The sequence below is a fragment of the Drosophila bipectinata genome, chromosome XR (assembly GCF_030179905.1).
Source record: "Drosophila bipectinata strain 14024-0381.07 chromosome XR, DbipHiC1v2, whole genome shotgun sequence".
Taxonomy (NCBI): domain Eukaryota; kingdom Metazoa; phylum Arthropoda; class Insecta; order Diptera; family Drosophilidae; genus Drosophila; species Drosophila bipectinata.
The window spans coordinates 6792655-6817033 of NC_091735.1; the positions used below are offsets into that span (position 1 = coordinate 6792655).

Sequence of the window (24379 nt, forward strand, 5' to 3'; positions counted from 1 at the left end):
TTATAATACCCTCTGCAAGGGTATAACAAGATAAGATACTACTTTAACTGTTATAACTACGATTTAAATACTATTTAAAGATTTAATAAGCAACGTCAAATACTTCAGAGTAGCCTTTTCAAGTAAAACACATTTGCATCCCAACTATGTAGACTATCTAGTTGAACCTAATGGTGCTTAGATAAGGTAAGACCCGAGACGAAAAAACTAAAACTAGGCGAAAAAAACTAAACGGAAGCATCCGAATTGTAATTGGTTTTTTTTTTTATTTACATTACATTGGGTTATACATTTAAAAAATTTTTAAATTTATTTTGCGATCATGAATTAAAATATATTTAAATCATTTTCTGCATATACCACCAGAAACGTCTCGTCTTATTTACAAAAAACGCGTTCCTTGCTGCATATCTTGATGCCCATAAGTTACTGAGTGGGTGAAAAGTCCGTCGGCGCAAGAACACGACAATGCATTTCGCGTATTAATGGTACAGTATATGCAACGCACTCATCCCAACCTGGTGATCGCCATGCTGCTTCTCTTGTTTCTTTACGATCCTGCAGAGACTTGTAACCTATTAAAAATAAATTGCATTGATATTATTATTGTATTGCATTGCAATATAATACAACCAAGGTTAATTTTTTTAGATAGGGAGAGAAAAATGAATATCTTATAATTAGGGAAGGAAACCATAGAAGGACCAATTAAAATGAAGATAGTCGAGTTTTCCGACTATATTATTATCGATTTACACTTTCGCTTTACCCACACTTCAACAAAGCTTTACCAATTAAAAAAAAAAAAACAAGAAAGGAAAGCTAACTTCGGGCGGAGCCGAAGTTTATGTACCATTGCAGTTAAAACCGGATATATATCGCAAACATCGGATAAAGTTAGCCGATCCTTATAAGAATATGATAATATAACCCAATTTATTATTATACAAAATCTCAAAAAAGTCCCAAACTTCTATCTTCAAAAATGCCAAAGTTAATATTTCTACCACCAACCATTTCCGTTCGTTCAGTTATATGGCAGCTATAAGATATAGTCGACCGATATGAAATTTGGTAGGTCAGATTAACTGACCAAATCTAAAATCTGTGTCAAGTTCCAGCTTTCTATCTTCAAAAACCCGAAAGTTGGGTCATTTCCGATCGTTCAGTTATAAGGCAGCTATAGGATATAGTCGGCCGATCCTTATGAAACTTGTCATGTCGTATTATTCTGCCAAAAAAAAAAGCTCTCGTGTAAAATTTTAACTCTCTAACTTTAAAAACACCAAAGTTATACCATTTCCGATCAACCAGTTATATGACAGCTATAGGATATAGTCGGCCGATCCCGATACCCTCTGCAAAGGTATAAAAACAAGAAAAAGAAAATTTTTATGATATTTTTGTATGCCTTATATAACAACTGAAGCAATCCAGTAGGAAAGCAGACAAAAATTCAGTAACTTCGTTAAAAATAGTCTGATTTGAACTTTAATTTGTAGGTAAACATTATAATAGTTTGGCATAAAAACATTTTTCAAAATATTTTTTAAGGTTGGGCTATAACCAGATTTCAGTTTTGAAGGGTAGAATGTGCGTGGAAAAAAGTTGAAACACTCTTGATCTGCTTGGATACCGTAGATGTCAATATCAATGTTGTTCTATCTCTTATAATCCCCGAGATCCACGCGTTTAAATTTGTAACACGTCAGTATGAGTATCGGCAAATAATTCATATAACTCTTCCAAAATTAGGCAGATTTGACAGAATTTCTTTTTTCAAAAACTAATTGGCCGTAGAACTAGTTTTGGATATTTTTCTTAATATTCCAGAAGTCTCTACAATATATTTTGTACAGTCTCTGGATCCACGCTTCCATCTTTTGGGACGTTGGATTTATCAAGTCTTCTTTCGAGGATTTCCTACAAAATTTTGAGAAAACCAGAACTCTAAAGCATTTTCCAGGATCAGGAAAGAAAAAGAAGGCCAACTACCACAAGGATCGAATCCTTTCACGATTAAGCAATACTGATCGTTTCAAATCAGCAAAACATGTAAGAAGTAAGTTTTTCCAGGTGATAGAAGTCGAAATAAGCACTCGAACCGTTCGAAGGAACATTGAGGAGGCAGGACTTCATGACCGGCGAACAGCGAAAAACCCAGTCTTGACCGCAAAAATGCTCCAGAAAAGGCTACAGTGGGTCAAAATGCACGAATGTTGGACTGTACATGATTGGCGAAACGTCTTTTTTGTAAAGACACTAAAATAATCCATTTGTCCTACAATAGTATGAGCTAGGTGTTCTGAATCGTCACCTTCTACCCTCAATGAAGGAGCATCTTTCTCATGCCCCAAACATAATCTTTCAGGATTTGTTTAAACAATAATTAAAGTCTTAAATTTCTAGGTTTTTTTTTAAATTTAGGTAATAAATTACACAGTGCGACAAAAAAAGAAAAGTTGGAGGATTTTTTGAAGAGACCTAGTAGGAATTGTTCATTAGGTCGAGTATAGTATAAAACCATGTTTGAAATTTTTCATACACCCTCAAATCTTGATTTATTTCGAAAAAACGGTTTTTCGAAAGTGTTTCCGGTTTCAAAATTGTAGGCCGATTTTAAATTTTTTACGTTTTTCAATAGTTAAATGTTGTAGCTTTTGAAAAAAAAATACATCTTTAATTTATTTAAACAGAAAGGATACAAATTTTACAAAAGAAACTGACTTTTTTGAATTTTTGTCGTGTTTTTCGAACTTTGACGCCATTTTTTCGGTACAACTTCCAAGAAATCATTTTTGATACATATCAATATATCTGTTATAAAGACATAATTAAGAAAACTAACGAACACTTGGTAGATTTTATGCCATCAAGATAAAGGCCATATTAAAAACTCAAGAAAGACCAACTAAATACTAAAGAACCAAAACAAAATTATTTTTGAATACGTTAAATACTAAGCTAATAAGAAATAATTTCAAAAATTTTTGTTACCTAGGAAAAGTAAACAAAAAAAAAATTATTTTTGGTTTGCCTACATTTTGGTTATTCCATCGAGTATTGAAGTATACGTTTTATTTCCAAATAAAACGAAATGACATTTAAAAGAACATGTTTTGAATTACCATTTATATTAATTTCATCGATTTGAAACAAATTTACTCCATAAAGTAAACGCTGGCTGCAAAAAAACTAAAAAAGTAGTATATTCTGCCTGTTCGGATTTCATTGTCCGCTACTGTATCTCTTTCATATATGTCTTATATATGAAATATATGATCGTTTTTAAACATTTTACTGCTAACACTTAATCTTATTCCTAATTAAATATAAAATGTATGCTGAAATATTAAGAAATATAATATAACAAATGTAGCAGGATTGCTACTTATGGTATATATATATTAGCTATAAGTGTATTGCATAACTGTAAACTTTTGTTAGTGTAAGTCGGTGTCGTTGCTTGTTGTCGATTTTGGCTCTCTCTCTCTTGTGCTCTCATCGCTCTCGTTGCGCTTTCAGCGAGTGATGAGGGTTGATGCTGATCGTGAGTTGAGAGCGGAGTCAGTCGAACACCAGCAGCGATCCGAAGCGGATCTAGTCAGAACGAATAAAGAAATTAGAATAAGCAAAGTTTTGGTGTTTTACTCCAGGGACATCGTTATATCCCTACAAAATCAGAAGTGGGCCGATCTCGTGCCAAATAAACAATTAAAGACAATTAAGTAAAACGAAAATGAACGTTAGCAACGCATCAATTGCGCAATTAAAACGGTGGTTTAGTGTGTTACGGTTACCAACAACGGGAACGAAGCTCGAATTAATATTGCGTTTGGATAAAATGTCAACGGAAGCGCATAATTATCTGGAATCAATTAGGAATCAAGACGAAGACGGCGATGGAAACAACGATGAAGACGAATATGAAGAGGATTTGGAATCAGAAAGCTACCAAGATGACAACGATAATGGCGACGAAGACGGAGGCAAAAACAACAACAAAGCTGGAGTCGAAGGAAACGAAAAAGCCAGAGGTGAAGGAAACGACAAACACGGAGGTGGAACTAAAAGAAAAGATGGCGATAAAAATGAAAGCAAAGTTTGCGGCGGTCGAAGCGGAAAAGACGGAGGCAAAAGGAACAACAAAGATGGAGACGAAAGCAGCAGCAAAGACGGCGGCGAAAACAACAAAAGCGACGGCGGCAGAAACAACGACCACGAAACCACAACAATCACAACAACAACGAAAACCACAACAATGACGGCGGCGAGGGAGAAGATAAAGATGAATATCATGCACGCAATGACAGGAATGAACCCGGCAGCAGCGGCGCAAAAGAAGGCGCCACTGAAGAGGTGAAAAAAGGCCACGTTGCGAAGTCGGAGCTTTTGGAAATTCACAACCCAAGCATCGACATTTCATTGGGTATGGCAACACAGGTTGTGAGTGATTTTTCGCGCGAAACTTGCGCACGAAAATGGATTACGGAAATGAAGAATATTGCAACCATTTATGGAGTTAGTGGATAATACATTGAAATGATGATGATTAGTAAAATAAAAGGAAACGCAAACGTGTGGCTACATGCAAACCCGGAGCGTATCATGCTATCGCTGGAGGAGTTAACCGCGGAACTAATTTCAATGTTTTCGGATAAAGTTTCGAAGTTAACGGCAAGGCGTCAATTCGAGAACCGGAAATGAAGTTCCGGTGAAAGTTTTGGAAGTTACGTGGACGATAAAGTGATGCTTGGTCATAGAATCAATAGAATAGAATAGAATCAATAGAATCAACATAGATGCAGAAGAGATGATAAGTCGCATCATTGAAGGAGTTCCTAATCAAGGGCTGCGTAATCAGGCACATATTCAGTGCTTCGAAAATGTTGCACGTATGAAACGTGCATTTGCAGAGGTGAAGTTGCCAAAATCTTATGGTGACAAAAAGGAGGCAGCAGCGAACAGCAGCGTTGCTATAATTGCAATGCTAAAGGACATTGGGCGAAGGAGTGCAGGAAGCCAAGACGAAAGAAAGGATCGTGCTATGCATGTGGCGAAATGGGACATTTTGTGGCGAAGTGCCTGAAAAACAAAATTAAGAGCGAGGTCAAGAACAATTATGTAAGGTATTTTGAAATTTACTTTAAGAATAACACTAATACCAGGTTAATTACAGAATGCCTCATAGATACAGGGATCCCAATTTTGTTTATTAAAATTTCTAAAGTACCCAAAAATGTTTGTAAAATGCCAGTTTTAAGTTCATATCATGGAATAAATGAAAGTTTTTTGGAAACTTATGAAAGAACATTATGTTATATAAAGAAAAAATGTAATGAAGTACGTTTTCATTAAGTTATTGTCGCAAACAAATATATGAGTCATGATGTAGTTCTGGGAAGGGATTTTATGGAAGCATGTGAGTTAAATCTGAACCTTGACACCTTGAAGATGGCTACGGTAGAAAATTTAGAAAATGTTAAAGACAGTTATAATGTTAGTGATGAAGAGCAAATAGTTAGTGATGTTGATGTTGAACAGAGAAGAATTAGTGATGTTAGTAAGGTTAATGATGAAAATCGGATAATAAGCAAAGAGGTAAAAGAAGTAATAGTTAGTAATAAACAAAGGATTAGAAATGCCGTTAGGTTACAAGAAGCAACGAAATATGACATAAATGTAGTGGAAAAGGAACTGATGAATATTAATATTGAAGATGAATCTGTAGAATACAAAATTGGTGAACAAGTGGAGTAAGGTTAGACAGCAATTTATTAAAATTATAGAAAATTTTTATGTTAATAAACAAAGACCAAAGGGACCAGAGGTTAAGTGTGAAATAAAGCTGAGGTTGGATGACTCGAAACCTTTTAGCAGTTCTCCGAGACGGTTAGCTTATGCAGAGAGAGAAAAGTTACAGAGCATATTAGACGAGTACTTAAAAGAGGGAATTATTAGGCCGAGCGAATCAGAATATGCATCTCCAATAGTGTTAGTCAAGAAAAAAACAGGTGATTTGCGATTATGTGTGGATTACAGGAAGCTTAATAAGACAATGATTAAAGATAATTATCCATTACCCTTAATTGATGATTTATTGGACACATTAGTAAATAAGACTATATTTTCAAAATTAGACCTTAAACATGGATACTTTCATGTGTTTGTTGAGAACGAATCAATTAAATATACTTCATTTATGACGCCGCTAGGGCAGTTCGAATTTATGCGGATGCCAAGGGCCTAAAAAACGCACCGGCGGTGTTTCAAAAATTTATCAATAAGATTTTTGCAGACATGATAAGAGAAGGAAAAGTGGTTATATACATGGACGATATTATGATCGCAAGTAAAGAAATTGAAGAGCATTTGAGTGTACTTAAAGAAGTTTACAAAAGATTAGCAAGGAACAAATTAGAACTAAGAATGGATAAATGCGAGTTTTTACAAGCGAGTGTTCAGTACTTAGGGTTTTTGGTGTCGAGTAAAGGAATACAAGCAAACGATAAAGGAATTGAAGCCATCAGAAATTTTCCAGTCCCCAATAAAGTGCATGGAGTTAGAAGCTTTTTAAGATTGTATTCATATTTTAGAAGATTCATAAAGGATTTTTCGAGGATTGCAAATCATTATATGATTTGTTGAAAAAATATTGCAAATTCGTATTTGAAGAAAAAGAGTTAGATTGTTTTGAAATGCTAAAAAAGAAGCTCATAAAAGCACCTGTACTAGGTTTATATTATTAAAAGGATGAGGTAGAACTACATACAGACGCAAGTGCACATGGTTTTGGTGCAGTACTATTACAGAGGAAAGAAGATAAGAAGTTGCATCCTATATTTTATTTTTCGAAAGCTACAACGAAAGATAAAGCAAAATATCATAGCTTTGAACTTGAAACGTTAGCCATTATTTATGCTCTACGAAGGTTCCAAATTTACTGATTGTAATTCATTGACGTTGACGTTAAACACAATAGAACTTAACCCTCGTATTGCGAGGTGGGCGTTGGAGTTACTCGAGTATGATTTTGAGTTAGTTCATAAGGAAAGCTTATTCAACATGTAGATGCTTTAAGTAGGAATACTAACATATGTGTAGTAGAAACGGTGAGTTTTGAAGACAATTTAGTTATTTGGCAAGCGAAAGATGAAAAGTTAAAGAAAATTAAAATGAGGTTAGAAAAAGAAGATGACAAAATGTTTGAGATGAGAAATGGAGAAGTTTATAGGAAAGCAAATGATGGAAAATTGTTGTTTTATGTTCCAGAAGAAATGGAAGACAAGATACTGTATAAATATCACAATGAGTTAGGTCACTTAGGTAGAGATAAGATTATGGATGCAATTGTTAGGACGTATTGGTTTGCAAATATGAAAGAGAAAGTTGTTAGACATATTGATAATTTTTTGAGGTGTGTGGCGTTTTCACCAAAGTCAGGAAAAGGAGAAGGATTCTTACACAGCATTACAAAAGGGAATGTACCATTTGAGATCATACATACTGATCCCTACGGTCAAGTGGATAAGGGAAGGTCAAATAAACATCTTTTTGTCGTCATAGACGGGTTTACAAAATATGTTAGGTTATATGCAACAAACACAAAGGTATATTATAGCATTGGAAGATTATTATAGATCGTATAGTAGACCGACTTGTATCGTCTCGGATAGGAGCAGTTGTTTTACATCTGAGGATTTTCAGAAATTTCTTGAAGAATGTAGTGTTAAGTACGTAAAAATAGCAACAGGGTCACCTCAAGCTAATAATGTAATAGACAAAGTTTTAGGAAATGATAGGTATTTATTTAAAGATGTTGAAAGTTTTCAATTGTCACGTATTCCATATCAAGGTGTTTGGAGTAGTCAAAACATTAAACATTGGATTGGTAAACGCAAATGAAACTCAAATATTATGTAAACTTTTGTAATTATATAATAGAATAAGTAAATAAGTCAAATAGATGAGAGAGAGCGGAGTTAGTCGAACACCAGCAGCGATCCGAAGCGGATCTAGTCAGAACAAATAAAGAAATTAGAATAAGCAAAGTGTTGGTGTTTTACTCCAGGGACATCGTTATATCCATACACAAATAATAAAAATAAAAGAGTTAGAAAAAAGAAAAGAAGCCGAAGTTGATATACCCTTGCAGTTAAAACCGGATATATATCGTAAACATCGGATATAGTTAGCCGATCCTTATGATTACATCATAATAAAACCAATAAATTACAATAAAAAATCTAAAAAAAAAGTCCCAAGATCCTATCTTCAAAAATACGAAAGTTGATATTTCTACCAATTAGAAATTATTAGTAAAAGCCTAAAAAGTTAGACAAAATTTGTGTGCGCTGGCTTCAAGACCGCAGACCAACCTTCATCGCGCTCCTTTCAGAGGCTAAAAAACAGGAAGCATTCAAGGAGAATATGAGCGTAAAATTAACGAAAGATAAGCGTAAGAAAGAGAGTAAGATCTCGTTCTGGGGCTTGCTGAGCTAGAAATTTTTGCGTCCATTTTCGTTGTATGAAATGGGTAGTATATTAGTGAGGTGTGACTAGTGATTAGGATTAGTGATGATACCTAGGAACGTTCATCAATATCATGAAATTGTAGTTTTAGATCATATTTTTGGTCTGGGCCTCTCTTAAGTAAATAGTATTTTTTAATGATTTATCTAAAATTCTTGATCCTATATTTTTAAACAACGTGATTAATACTAAAGTAGAATTATGCAATGTACCATTATGTCTATGTGACAAGCCGTTAGTAATTTATATTGAGTTTTAGAGTTTTTTGACTTCTACTTCACCCATCCTATATTATCATCTGAATGATTCTAACTTTCTACTTATAAATGCCTCTATTGCAGCTTTTGATTGCTGCCCTTTTTTCCGATGGCTCGATTGATGATTGTTATACTATATTTTTGGGTGCCCTTTTTAATATTATTGACACTAATGCCCCGAATATAGGATCATTGTATACCAGGATTGGTTGTATACCAGGATTAAAATGTTTAAAAAACTTAAGGAATAGAAAGGAAACGAATTACAAACGATTTATAAAGACAGGGGAACCTCGAGAAAAGGAACTGTACCGGCAATTAAACGGGAATTTGAATTTCTTAAAAAATTTCTTTACAACCAGTATATATCCGACTTCGAAGCAACTTCCGATCCAATCGTGAACCTTTTTGGCGGTTTGTTTATAGCAAAAAGTCAACATCGGACATACATTCCTCCATATTTTATGGTAATTTAATAGCCGACTCGGATCAAAGTGTTTCGGAACTTTTTGCAAAATACTTTGACTCTAACTTGGAGCCAAGGGTTCTTTGGAGCCATAATGAAACTGTTCTGTGCATTGAGCCTTTTCTCAATATGAGAAGCACATTTAACCGAATCACACACACAAAGGTGTGTATTCACAAAGGTGGCAGTAAGTCTGATGTAACCAACTATCGACCTATAGCTCAAATTTGCAACGTCGCTAATCTTAGCCGTAAAATAATTAAACGGTCTTTTCTAAGCACTGCATTGAAGCCTTTAAAACCCGATTTAAGGTTGATGTCATTTACACCGACTTCTCCAAAGCCTTTGACAAAGTTTTTCATGCTGCCCTTCCTGCCAAGTTATATAAATTAAGTATTCATTCCTGCTTATTAATTTGGTTCGAGTCTTATCTGCCAGACCCACCATGACACGTTTTTATTGGAAACGCTATCTCAAGTCCCTTTGTCGCTTCCTCTAGTCATCCACAAGGCTGCACTCTGCGACCTCTCCTATTTATTATCTTCATTATTGACATATTGATAACTATACGAACTACCGAACTGAGCGGACGTGCTTTGTCCGAGCTCCGGGAAAACTGCACCATAATACAGCTAACCAAAAAACTGGGGTAACCCAATATAAGCGAAAAGACGCTGAACTACAATTTACTAAAAGCGACAGATAAGCTTTTTATAACAGTTGTGATGTGCTAAACCAAAACTAGTGCATTGTTAAAAAAAAAATAAGAGCCACGCAATGAGCTCATTGAGCAACGATCAAAAGAACGAGCGTAGAATTTCAGTAAACTAAAGAAACAGTTTCTACTCTTACTTTTCAACCCGCGATACCGAAGTGGAAAAATCGGCGATTATAAGCAACCCGGCTTTACTGACCGCTGAAACCCAAAGGGCACGGTCTTGCTCACCCGCTCTGCTCACTCCGACTCCCGCGTCATGGAGTTCGCAGTGTAAAACCCCTCCTCCAATATCGCAAACAAATTTCGCACCAACAACTAGCAGCGCTACAACTTCTGCAACAACAGCCAAAACCTCTGCAACTCAAAGTACCGCGACGTCAACGACTACAGCGAGTAAAAACACAACAACCTCGGAAAGTGCCACAGTGGTAACGGCCACACAGACTGGAATGGATCGCTACATCCAAATTAAGCGCAAGCTTAGCCCGCAGAGTAATCTGGCAGGCAATAAAACAAAAATTAACCGTGTCCTGAATATCGATAAAGAACCAGACAGATCCAACAGATTTGCCCTACTGGCGGAGGTTGAGGAAAACCAACCAGCCCAAGACACCGCAAAAAAACCCAAGCCCCCTCCAATCTATATTAGGGAAAACAGCTCGAGTGCCCTGGTCAACAAAATTGCGTCGTTTATCGGGAACGGTGACAACTTTCCGCTTATCAAAGGGAACATCCATGAAACAAAGGTGCAAACCAAGACTGAAGAGCACTTCCGAATCGTGTCCAAATATCTGGACACTGTACAGAAAAACTATTACACGTACCAGCTGAAAAGCAGTAAGGGCCTACAAGTGGTAGTAAAGGGAATAGAACCTGATGTTACCGCCGAGGAAATAAAAACCGCCCTTAAAGAAAAGGGCTTCGCCGCCAAGAATGTTATTAACATTCTAAATAAAGATAAAAAGCCACAACCCCTCTTCAAGGTCGAGCTCGAGCCAGAAAGCAGGTCGCTGAAGAAGAACGAAGTCCACCCAATCTACAACCTGCAATATCTTTTGCATCGGAAAATCACTGTTGAAGAGCAACATAAACGTAACGGTTCAGTGCAATGCAACTGTCAAGAGTATGGACACACAAGGTCTTACTGCACACTTCGGGCTGTCTGTGTAGTCTGCGGGGACGCCCACAAGTCCGCTTGCTGCACTACAAACAAGGACAGTACCGTGAAGAAATGTGGAAACTGCGGAGGCAGCCATACGGCAAACTATAGAGGATGTATGGTGTATAAGGAGTTAAAGAGTCGCATGCGTCAAGCGACCGCAACGCGCAACCAAAATCCACAGAATGCGTACATTGCGTCAAAAACTACGCCAGACGTCTTCTTCGCCAAAGCTGCGAGATCCTCATTCGTTCCACTAAACACCACCAACGGCTTCTCCTATGCCGATGCTCTACGATCTGGAAGGGAAATTCCAATTCTGCCTAACTCTTAAAGCGCTTAACAGGCCCCAGAACAGCCACACAGCAAAACGGAAACTATGATGCTTACCCTCCAACAAAGTATGAAAGTATGATTCATGAAAACGACCATGCAAACGCTTGTTCAAAACCAGAACATGGTGATACAGCTGCTCGAAGCACAACTGTCTAAATAATCTATGCAGGCGCTACGAATATCAATGTGGAACGCCAATGATGTCTCACGGCATAAACTAGAATTGTCACAATTCTTGACCGAAAACCATATTGACGTTATGCTACTGGTGGAAACGCATCTTACAAGCAAATACAACTTTCATATAAGAGGCTACACAATCTACCGCACAGATCATCCAGATGGGAAAGCCCACGGCGGGACTGGAGTTCTAATCAGAGAACGCATTAAACACCACTTTCACAAAAGGTTTGCAACAAACTTCTTGCAGGCCACATCGATACAAATTCAGTCAAGCAACGGAATCCTTTCAATCGCTGCCGTTTACTGCCCTCCTCGTTTCTCAATCTCGGAAGGACAATTTATGGACTTCTACAGTTCACTTGGGGATCGTTTTATAGCCACAGGAGACTACAACGCCAAACATACGCACTGGGGATCACGTCTAGTGACTCCCAAAGGAAGACAATTGTACAATGCAATTATAAATGTGAAAAAAAAACTGAACTACGTTTCCCCTGGAAGTCCCACATACTGGCCAACAGACTCACGAAAGCTCCTAGACCTTACTGATTTTGCAGTGACAAAAAACATACCTCGCAATCTAATAAGTGCCAAAGCAGTCTCGGACTTATCATCAGACCACTCGCCTGTGCTTCTAACGCTTCTTCAAAGCCCAGAAATAACCGAACACCCCTTCAGTCTGACGACGGCAAAAACAAACTGGCTAAAATACAAAAAGTACGTGAGTGCCCACATAGAACTCGCCCCGGAATTTAACATGGAATCGGACATCGACTACACTACGAGCGCCCTGGAAGAAGTACTCGTTGCGGCAGCTAAAATCTCTACTCCTCATAGGAAAGATGTAGACCCGAACAAACACTTCAAATCTAATCAGCAAATCGAACAGCTCGTGCGAGAAAAGAGGCGCACGCGTCGTGATTGGCAAAACAGCAGATCACCAGCTTCAAAACAACGCCTTAAGGAAGCAACCCGATCACTCGAACAGGCTCTTTACGATCAGGAAGAAAATGCACAGCTGAGGTACATCCAGAATCTCTCGCCAACAAGTACAGAGTACCCCCTGTGGAGGGCCCACCCAAATCTTAGCGCCCCAATTGAAACGACCACCCCGATAAGAAACTCTTTGGGATGCTGGGCTCGCAGCGACGAAGACCGAGCTGAAACAATCGCCACACATCTCCAAAGTGTCTTCCAGCCAAACCCAGCCAATTCATTCCTCCTGCCAGTAATTCAGCCAGAGTCCTCCCCTCAGCCAGCCGCACCTTCATTCCGGCCGAACGAAATCGAAATCAATTCCGTCATCATACAGACCAATAAACCTTCTTTTTTTTTATCTAAATTGTTTGAAAAATGATTGTTAACTCGCATAATACCACATCTGGAAGCTTGCAATATTATCCCGGCACACCAATTTGGCTTTCGAAGAAACCATGGAACCATCGAACAAGTGAACAGATTAACATCCGAAATACGCTCAGCCTTCGAACAGCGAGAATACTGCAGCGCTATTTTCCTCGACTTATCTCAAGCTTTCGACCGAGTTTGGCTCATCGGACTCATGCACAAAATTAAAACGTATTTGCCAACATACACCCACAAGCTACTGGAATCATACCTCTACAATAGGGAATTCTCAGTGAGATGCAACGCAGCTACTTCGAGCGACTACACCATCGAAGCTGGAGTTCCACAAGGAAGCGCACTAGGCCCGTGTCTATATGTTTTGTATACTGCGGATATTCCTACGAGCGCACAACTAACAACCTCAACGTTCGCCGACGATACCGCTATCCTTAGTCGCTCCTGATGCCCAACGCAGGCAACAACCCAACTGGCTAATGGAAAGTGGAAAGGTGGCTGTCCGACTGGCGCATTAAAATAAACGAACAAGCACATCGAAAACAAAAAGATGCACCTAAAACTGAAAGCCAGCAGCCTCCACTGGATCATAAACTCCCAGCTGTGGGGGAACGCGAGCAGCAGCAACATAGACATCATACAGCGCGCACAATCAAAAATCTTGAGAACTATCACAGGGGCACCTTGGTATGTTCGCAACGAAAACATCCACCGGGATCTGGGCATCCTCGCAGTGAAAGACGAAATACAGAAGCAAAAAGAGTCATACAAAGAAAAACTGTCTTCGTACCCAAATTTTCTCGCTCGGGAATTGACTCGGGTTTCTAGCGTATCCCGCCTTAAACGCAACGACCTCCCAACCCAGCAATCGATTTTTAGGGCCGTCTAACTCCGTATCAGTCAATATGACTGTTAGTTAAGTTAAAAATATAAAATTTGATACACCTCTTGTTAGTCTCGCAAAGAGAAGATTCAAGAAATAAAAGCAATGTTAAAAAAAAAAAAAAAAAAAATTTGACATCTTTTCATGTTTTTATCATGCCTACTTCTTAATGTATGCGGCTGACCCTACTTGTTACTTTTTGCAGGAGGATATGTGCAAAGTTCCCTCATGGAGCTCCCGTAATATTCTCCTATTTAATTTCACACTCGAGCATCAGCGTCTGCGATGCATTTTTTTGGTCAAGGCTGGAATAAGTCTCAATCATTTGGAACCCGGCATGTAAATTTCGGTCCACTAAAATAGACAGCTCCAGGAAAACATTTTCAAATTTTCTCTTCTGCCTTTAAGGTTTCATGATTTTCTACCCTCATACCAGAGGCCACTGTATAATATAGTCGCTGACAACATTTATTGCCCCTTTTTCCTGGGTCTTATTAATTGTAATGTTCCTCTAAGGGATCTTCGTATCTTTGTCCCCTTTCGGATCAAATATAACAGGGCCAATTATCTATTAAATAAGCTGATTGATCAGGCTGTTTTTGATTTTAACTCTTTGCGCCTAGCTTCTGAATTAAGTGGGGCTCTGATAAGGGTGTTAAGGGCTTGCTAATCAGGCCATGTAAGCCATTTTTATGTAATACCATATGTAATGTTCTGTTCCAATAGAACAGAACGATCATTATATTGCTTGTTATGTCCAAGTTTTGATTACGCTACAAGATATGGTATTTCTTGTTTTGGGAAAGCTCAGAGTGTTAAATGCAAAAATACATATTTGTATTGAAAACATTTGGAAAATACATTTTTTTCTAAAAAGATGCTAAGTCTATCGTACAGTTCTTTAAAGTTTAAACGCGTTTTTTTTTTAAAACCACTTTTTTTTGGGAGGGCCGAAAGCATAACTCGAGCAAATCTTAACCGATCGATCAGAAATTCGTTCAGAATATTCAAAATACTTTATCTTCCAATATGCGTGGTACTTTTCGTATTATAGTGGTAACATTTTTAATATCAATAATTTTTAGGTGTTAGTTTTTGCGTAAAAAGTTTGAGCACGTCATATAGAGAAACTAAGCAAACTTAAATTTTTGTTTTAGATTAAAAATTAAGAATAGTAGGTTTCCGACCATGAAACCTTAAAAAAAGCCGCCTTGGAAAATGTTCTGTGCAGCCATAATTGGAAAAAATCGTACTTTATATATATATTTTATAGGGAGAGATCCTTCGGAGATCCTTCACTGCTTTGCACACTTTTGGACGAAATAATAATACCTTCTGCAAGGGTATAAAAATATAGAATCATCCGATTGAGGAACGCAATACCATTTTGGAATGAAATTGAATTTTTTAAAGAAAATTTTAAAAAAGGTTATAAAAAAGGTCATAAAAAAAGTTTTAAGTAAAGATACCTATAAAAAAAATTTTAAATGTAAATAGGGATCCAAGCCTACTTCGGTTTTTTACACTGACAGTACCCGAAAATTTGGAATTTTCGGCTTAGTCTCAAGCAGAGCTCCCAAATTATGATCAACCAATATTTTCTTTGCTGTCTACTCACGAAAAATACAGAGAAAAACTAAACGGATGCGCTCACTCTCTGAACAGAACAGTTATTTTTGCTGCTTTCGTGTTTTCTGTTTTATGCTGTTCGGTGGGAGAGACACACGAAGCGCTCTCACGAAAACAGTTTGTATGGGACACTGTCGTTTGACGCTCAGCAACTGAGCTCAGCCACTGAGCAAAACGAACCAAGTGGAAGCACTAAGTGTCTTTTTTCTTGTTGTTGCGTTAGGCTTTTGTTGTTGCGTCTACATATCATCGCAGGCAAAGCGTGAAAGAGGAAGGGAGAAAGAGATAGAGCGCTAATTTGTGTGCATATGTCATGCGTATGCATTTATATACGCACAATTAAAATAACTATATACATGTGTATATTAGAATAGGAAAATAATAGACAAATATATAAACTTAACAAATTTTATTTTCATATTATTATTTTCAAAAATTTTCTCCAATTTTTTTTTCATGTTGTGATAAAATACGAAAACTTCAAAATTTTAGATAAAACTTTTTTTTTCAAATTGAGAATTGAGTTGAACAATTAAGAGTGAATTAATATTTTCGGCAGTTAAAGATGTGCGCTTCTCGTTCAGAATAAAATGAAGAGCTGAGAACGATATTTCTACCGACACCTGAGTTGCTGGTGTGGCTAAAACTGAGTCACACGCGCAACACACATACATACGCAAAAAGACACTTTCGGCAAATTCTGCTCAACGAAGTGTCTTGTGTTAACGATGTTACAAAGTAAGCAACAAAATATCTCGTTGGTTGAGGAACGAGCGCGTTGATAGAAACCGAAGTTGAAGTGTCTTTTCGATTCTCTTTTCAATCGTGTTCGCGGACAACAGTTCTTTTGCTAACTGTCTGAGAAAAGGGACCACTTCTTTCGAGCTCTGGTCTCAATTTAAGTCGCTCCCTACATTCAGCGTATGCACTGCAAACAACGGAAAATGAACTGAAAATTATTAAATGAAAATGAAAAATTTCCCGCGTTTTTGTTTCTTTTTGGTAAATTTTTTTTTCGCCCCGCAGCCTATAACATTTATTAGGTCAATTTTTAAAACGATATTTCAATGCAAAAATTTTTACGATTTGGTTAATAATATAACTGAGAAGACACCACTACAATAACATGTAATATTTCATTACACACAACACATAGTACGAGCCATACTGATTACTATTCATGCCAAAAAATTGATTACATTATTATTTTTTCCAGTTTTATGATATTGAAAATGGATGTTTTAACTTTTACACTTCACTCGCTTTTGAGTATGACCAACTGAGTTTTACTTCAGATTTCCTGAATTGGCATGTGGTATGCAACATTGATGGTCCGTCTTTTCCTAATTAAATGGAATCGAAATCACTTAGATAAAGCACTCCCCTATCGTATAGCACAGTCGACACCCCAACCGGTTACGTTGCTTGTTTGGCTGGCGCTGCGGCAGAGAAGCATACCGTTAGATCTGTATCTGTTGACATCCGCCACAAAGCATTAATAATAATATGTACATATGTCTGTATACCATTGTTCTGACAGAAAACATTTCGGTCAGTGCAGTCGATACACGTAACGAGTGATTCGGCTGACGCTGCAGCAGAGAACCAGACTTTTTAGTCCCTGAAGTACAGTACTTTCCCTGAATTACTAAAGTAACCTTTAGAGAATCTATAAAGACAGATTCGGAAGGGCGATACATTAAGATACATTTTTAATATTATTATAAATTCCCGTAACTGCGAATGAATGAATCCAAATTTTCGAATGCATTCGAATGCCAAGCCACTTTTTTTAAAAAACAGAAAATAGAAAAATTTAACTCAGTTGAATTTTTTACAGCAAATAAAATCAGTATTGAAATTTATTAATGTAAAAAGTTTGCTATATGATATATTATATATACATATACCTATGTCTTTGAATACGCTTTGAACCTCGTTCATATTGTGTGTTAAAATTAAAACATTTTTGAAAAACTAATAAATATAAAAACCACATTTATATACACAAACTGCCAGGCTGCAGCAGCAGAAGCAGCTCCAAGGCTCTCCAACCGTCTGAGAACCACTGACAGGCGGGTATGGATGCTCTCAAGAAACCCGAGAGACGAGACTGCCTTTAATAGTCTCTAAATGGCTCTCAGAACTGATCTCAGCGAATCTGAGAAAGGAAGCTTTTGACGGGCTCGTTGAACAACTGGAACCGGGTGACACACAACACAACCTGTGGCGCGTCACGAAAGGCATTAGACGGGGATTCTGGTGTAGGTCAGAGATGGACGGGTCCAACGCGTTTTATTTATTTATTTAATTTGCCAACGGATACATCCATACATGGCTACAAAATAAAAACTTACAAACTAATAAATAATATTACAATACTAATTGGCCCTGTGACACTTGATCCGAAAGGGCGCAAGGGTATGAAGATCCCTTTGAGAAACATTAAAATTAATAAGTTCCATTAAAAAAGGGCAATCAATGTTATCTGCGACTATATTGTTCAAAAACGTTAGTGTACGCCGATCCTCCAATGTGCAAACATTGAGAAGAAGGCAGCGGCTCTGGTATGAAGGTAGAGGATCATGAAACCTTAGAGGCAGAAGAACAAATTTTAAAAATTTCTTCTGGAGTCGCTCAATTCTGTTGGAACGAACACCTTGAGAGCGTGTTCACCCCGTTCAACCGCGGCTCGTCCTAAGAGGTAACAGAGACAGCCCGAATCTTGGCAGAGCCCGCTCGTAAATGACGAACCAATTGCACCAATAACGAAAGAGGGGACAGCCGCTCAGCTTTCTCATGACGGGCAAAAACAAGGCCCCGGGCGATGCAATTGCATTGAAACTGCTACCTCCTTCTAGCATCAAGCTACTAACAAAGATCTACAACAGATTCTTGGAAATTTGGTACTTTCCGACCACCTGGAAACGTGCTCAGGTAACCATGATACCTAAGCCCAAAAAAACCCGAAGCCATTCTTGCCTCTTACCGTCCGATTAGTCGTCTGTCGATGCCATCTGAAGTCCTAGAAAGCCTATATTTGAACAGAGCATTGCTGGTACTGGACGAGGTGATCCCCGATCACCAGTTTGGATTCAGGCGGTCCCACGGAACTCCAGAGCAATGCCACAGAGTAGTACTGCCTGGCTGTAATGCTGGACGTCAAACAAGCCCTCGACCGGGTCTGGCACACCGGTCTCCTGCTCAAGCTCAAGACAAGCCTGCCCCGAACTACCTACCTCTTCTTGGACTCATTTCTAAAGAACCGCATGTTTGCGGTCAGATGCAGAGAGGCTACTTCCGGAGGGAGGTCCGCGCCGGAGTTCCCTAAGGCAGCGTGCTGGGCCCTTTATTATACATAAATATTTATTATTTCTAAAATTAAAAAATAATATAATTTTTTTTATTTTTTTAAATTTATTATTTTTTTCAGTCCCTCAACATTATGACACAAAATAAAAAAAAGCAAAATAAGCTAATAGCGCATTAAATATATGTACATAATAGATATATAGTATGTACAACATACACTTCCATAGAATGCTTCCATGAAATAACGAAATTTAAAATTGCATTCAACGTCGTCGGGACGTCTTCTTCTTCTTAATTTTTAACTTAATTTATTCTTCCTCATTTCTCTGAAGGCCACGGCAAGTAAGTTCGATTGAATTCTCGAACTCATACAACTCCATTTCGTTTTTGCGTCCCATTCACTCAATTCAATTCATTTGAAATTAATTTTTGTCATCGTATGCGGTATATATGCGAATATATGTATGCGGTAACTGCCAACAACAACATGCCAAAAATTTACCGAAAAATTAATGTACAAAAAAAGGATCAAAAGTTTCAGTAGTAATATTAATATTAATATCTTTTAAAAAGCGGGCGAAAGCGGTACTATCTACTCTATTGAAGATACACAATCCATTAAGCAGGTTGACAGTGTCAAATTGGCACTAGAACAAGTGTAGTAACACAAAAAAAACTTGCATGGAAAAAATTGTGGATAGCTGGTTTACTTGTGATCGATATTTAAAAAAATAAATGTAGTAAAGAATAGGAAGGCTATTATTAAGAACTAGGGTAGGGTGTTAAGAAAAATAGGTTTCCCCAGATAAAGAAAATATAAATTCGAATTATGTATTTAACTTCATTCCTTCTGGGCACATCTCGCGTGGGGAGCGTTACATTCTAACGACTTTGTTGAACAAAATTACTATGTTATTGGACATTTAATAAACACACCTTCGACTTGCCGTAAAACGTATGCTAGGTGACGACGGCATTATGCCGTACATCCATATATACAACATTATTAGTATTGCCTTTCGAATTTTTTGTGAAAAATGTCAACGCAGTAAAAGAAACATCTTTGACTCCTACACTTATTCTTAAACAGGACCCCTTTCTGATATAATATAACTATGTCCGTCCATTCATTTCTTTGCGAGCACGAGAAATAGGCCGGATATATCCTATAACGGCTGTTCATTTACTGAGTGTTTTCAGTTATATAGGCTTTTGCTAAGAAAAAAAAAAATTATTTACAAGTAATGTTCATTTGTGATAATATTATGCTAATGACAGAGCGATGCGTTAATTCGGAATGATATGTGAGATAAGGAAAAAGAGTGACCAAAAAAATTGCCTTGCCACTGCAAGGGTATAAAAAAGTCCCAAGCATTTATCTTCAAAAATACCTAAGTATTATTTTGCCAAAAATAGCAATCTGAACTCTCTAACTCTAAAAACACCAAAGTTACAGCATTTCCGATCAATCAGTTACTTGGCAGCTATAGGATATAGTCGGCCGATTTTGGCCGTTCCAACTTATATACTGCGTGCAAAGAAAAGAAGGGTGTGTGCAAAGTTTAAAGTCGATAGCTTTAAAACTGAGAGACTAGTTTGCGTAGAAACAGACAGACGGACATGCTCATATCAACTCAGTAGGTGATCCTGATCCTGATCAAGAATATATATACTTTATAGGGTCGGAAATGTCTCCTTCACTGCGTTGCACACTTTTGGAAAAAATTATAATGCCCTCTGCAAGGGCATAAAAATACGTAGAGAACGTAAGAATGAGCGTAAGAAAAATAATAAGGGCTGGCCGGGACCCGTCGAAAGAATTTGTTGTGTTTATTTTCGTTTTATGAAATGACTAGTCATTGTATTGTATGGTTAGTGGCCCATATTATTCGGAACTAAGACATACACTTTCATGTTTAAAGTTAGTTTCTTATCGCTAGATGGGGCTTATACATTTTTTGGGCTATTATAAACATATAATCACCTATAATTTTAGATAAATATACTTTTAAAGTGACATAGTAGGAAATGTTTATCAGGTCGAATATATCACAAAATCTTTTTTCAATAGTTTAATAGCTTTTGAAAAAAAAAATAGATCTTAGAAATAGAAATTATGATAGAAATTATGAAAATGGTTGAAGTTATAACGCTTTTCCAAAACGATTCAGTGCAATCTTGCTAGCGTTCCGGAGCAATAGTGTGCTCTTCCATTGCGCTTATTTCTTTCTTTAACACACAGTTACCGAAAGAAAGTCCTGAAAACGGGGTTTTCTTAATAAATCAAGATTTTGATTTTGGTGTAACAATACGGCTTATTTCAAATACGATTTTGTGCTATATTCGACCTGATAAGCAATTCCTACTATGTATGTCTTTTTAAAAGTTCCAAATCACTGTTGCACTGTGTAATTATAGTGCAAACTTTGCACTGCATGCAAAGGATTTGTTCTCTTTAGATTTTAGTGGACCCAAAATTTATTTTTTTGTCAAAAATAAATGATTTATGGATCAATGAAATACATATTATATTTCTATAGTTTTGTCATTCAACAATGAAGCTGGCCTAGTTTTTAAGATTATGTACATTTAATATATTTTTATTTTTATTGCGTGCCGAATAAATATATTTAAAAATGTATAATTTTGTCTACCTTTACAGAATTTTTTCATCACTCATCAAATGTATATCAGATATTTTGGGCGCAATATGTGAGTTCGTCACGGGTATTTTAACGCGTCAAGAGGTTTTTTTATACCCTTGCAGAGGGTATTATAATTTTGTCCAAAAGTGTGCAACGCAGTGCAGGAGACATCTCCGACCCTATAAAGTATATATATTCTTGATCAGGATCACCTCCTGAGTTGATATGAGCATGTCCGTCTGTCCGTCTGTTTGTCTGTTTCTACGCAAACTAGTCTCTCAATTTTAAAGCTATCGACTTAAAACTTTGCACACACCCTTCTATCCCTTGCACGCAGTATATAAGTCGGAACGACCGGGATCGGCCGACTATATCTTATAGCTGCCATATAACTGATTGATCGGAATTGGTATAACTTTGGTGTTTTTAGAGTTAGGGAGTTCAAATTTGACATGAGAGCTATTTTTGGCAAAATAATACGACATGCCAAATTTTATAAGGATCGGCCGACTATATTCTATAGCTGCCATATAACTGAACGATCGGAAATGACCCAACTTTTGTGTTTTTGAAGATAGAAAGCTGGAATTTAGTACAGATTCTATTTTTTTGGTCAGTTGATCCAAGCTACCAAATTTTATTAGGATCGGCCGACTATATCCTTTTGTTTTTATTTGTTATCAGTTGTTTTCACGTATATATCGTTGAAATTAAAATGTTTTCATCATTTAAATGATATTTAACATAAAAGGAAAGCTAACTTTGGAACCCTTTATTTTTCCAAAAAACACTTATAATATAAGTGATATTATATGGTTATATGGTTATGGTCTATAATATCATTATGGTCTATAAAACCATAATGTGGCAGCTAAAAAAAAAAAAAAAAACGAAAGAAATGAAAGTGTTTTTGCTTTTAGAGCAAAACTTGCTTGCACTTTTTTTATACATATTTATATTCCAGCGTCTTTTTATACCCGGTACTCGTAGAGTAAAAGGGTATTTTGTAGTCTTGTGAATGAACGTAACATAGAGAAGAAATCATCTCCATAAAGTATATATTTTCTTGATCAGCATCAACAGCGAAGTCGATATAGCCGAGTACTATATACCAAGTTGGTTTCAAAATTTTGTCACGGCCCCATAAATTGAGAAATTCTGTAGCGCCTGTACAGGAAGGCTTTTTAAAAAACTTTTAATGCTTAACTATTTCTTTAGTTAATATATATCTTACAATCAAATTTCATCCAAATTGGCCGACTTTTGGAGAAGATATCTATGTATGTATATAAAATTTCCGTGGATATATCGCAGACTTTAAGAGATAGAACTATTAAATTTGGAACTTGGAATTGTTAGATATCCTCGCAGATCAAGCTTGTGTCAAAATTTCGCCACGCCCCACCCCGCCCTCAAAACAGAAATCTGGTTATAGCGCCAGTTCGTTATTGTTTTTGGAAAATTTTTGTATGCCAAACTGTTCCATTGGCTAATCTACAGTAATCTAATCGAATCTATCAAAAAGCAGCCAAATCGGATAATTTTTAGAGTAGTTATAGACTCCTTAGCGTGCCTCCCCTACTGAATCGGTAGTACTGACGGAGGAATTTGTTTTGGCTGCAGTTATTTTTTTGCTTAAGCGCAAAGTATGAAACAAAAATTGGTTGCTGAGAACCCATACCTTTAAAGTTTAGACTACAAAGGATAATTTAGTTGTAGGTGAAAGAGATGAGCACCGGGTATAATAAGTCGGGAAACTCGACTATAGCCGTCTTTCTTGTTTTTTCTCGTCTTTGAATTCTCTCTTACTCAACTTATTTTCAACGTTGTTAATTTGAACAATTTTGCAGTACCAATTTTTCAATGAAGCAGAAGTGTTTTAAGTTTGTTGTAGTTTATAAAAATATGTTTTGAATAGTAAAAATGGAATTGGAATTGAATGGAATTTCATTGGACTTACACCAGATATGATGAACGTTGTACAGTCTTCCAATTTGTGAGAAAAATCCGGCGAAAGCTTCGTTGTTGTGCTTACGATAGTTAATAGCACGCGCCCAGTTATTTCCCCATTCGATCATTGTACCAGGGGTTAATCGGTATGACCTAAATGATTGATTTAAAAGGGTAACTTTAAAATTTGTATTTATTACATACCGCATTTCGTATATATTCTTTCCGCATCTATTTTCAATTTTCGGCCAGTAACTAAAAGCTAATAGATACTGCAGATGACGAGACCGTAAAAATTTTGAGCGTTCTTGCATTAATTTTAGGTACTCAGGATCGTTCCATAGATCTTCCTTGGCTTGGTCAATTTTTTCAAATCCTCCCGTGTATTTCCAAAGATGCAAGGTTTGATCCATGTCGCCAACCTGTACAGTCCATGATGCCACCAATTGACAGGAAAGATTTGCCTTTTTTTCGTTTATTAAAGATACTGTGGTTTTACTGAAAATGTTAAAAACATGTTATACTCTTGTTAAAAAATCGAAAAAAAATTATATAGCAACGGAGAGTAACCACTCCATTTAGTAGAATGGTAGTAGTTCCATTTTAGTAGCCTTCCGATACTGAATGATCTCGTAAGTGTGATTTACTGCTAGGGACGTTTTGTTTGAGAAATTTTCTAGACACCCTTATCATCGTGCAGCACCAGCATTTTATTATTATTATTAGTATTAAGAAATTTATGCGTTATTTAAATTGCCCACAATTTAAATTTAATATAGCAATTGCAGGCCTTAAGCTACAGCAATAGTTCATACTTTATAACATTCCATATTTATACCCTTGCAGAGGGTATTATAATTTTGTCCAAAAGTGTGCAACGGAGTGAAGGAGACATCTTCGACCCTATAAAGTATACATATTCTGGATCAGGATCACCTCCTGAGTTG

The 24379-nt window shown here is 36.9% G+C and overlaps 1 protein-coding gene across 1 annotated transcript in view; it reads right to left on the bottom strand.

Moving 5' to 3' along the window:
* Positions 1–240: 240 nt before the first annotated feature.
* Positions 241–24379, bottom strand: part of Nipsnap (protein nipsnap) — a 63529-nt gene continuing 39390 nt past the window's right edge. The window contains exons 4-6 of the mRNA XM_043211342.2: positions 23637–23930; positions 23443–23585; positions 241–575 (exon numbers count right to left, since the gene is read on the bottom strand). Coding sequence (XP_043067277.1) covers positions 427–575; positions 23443–23585; positions 23637–23930 — 586 coding nt within the window. The 3' untranslated portion in view covers positions 241–426. The remainder of the gene's footprint in view (positions 576–23442; positions 23586–23636; positions 23931–24379) is intronic.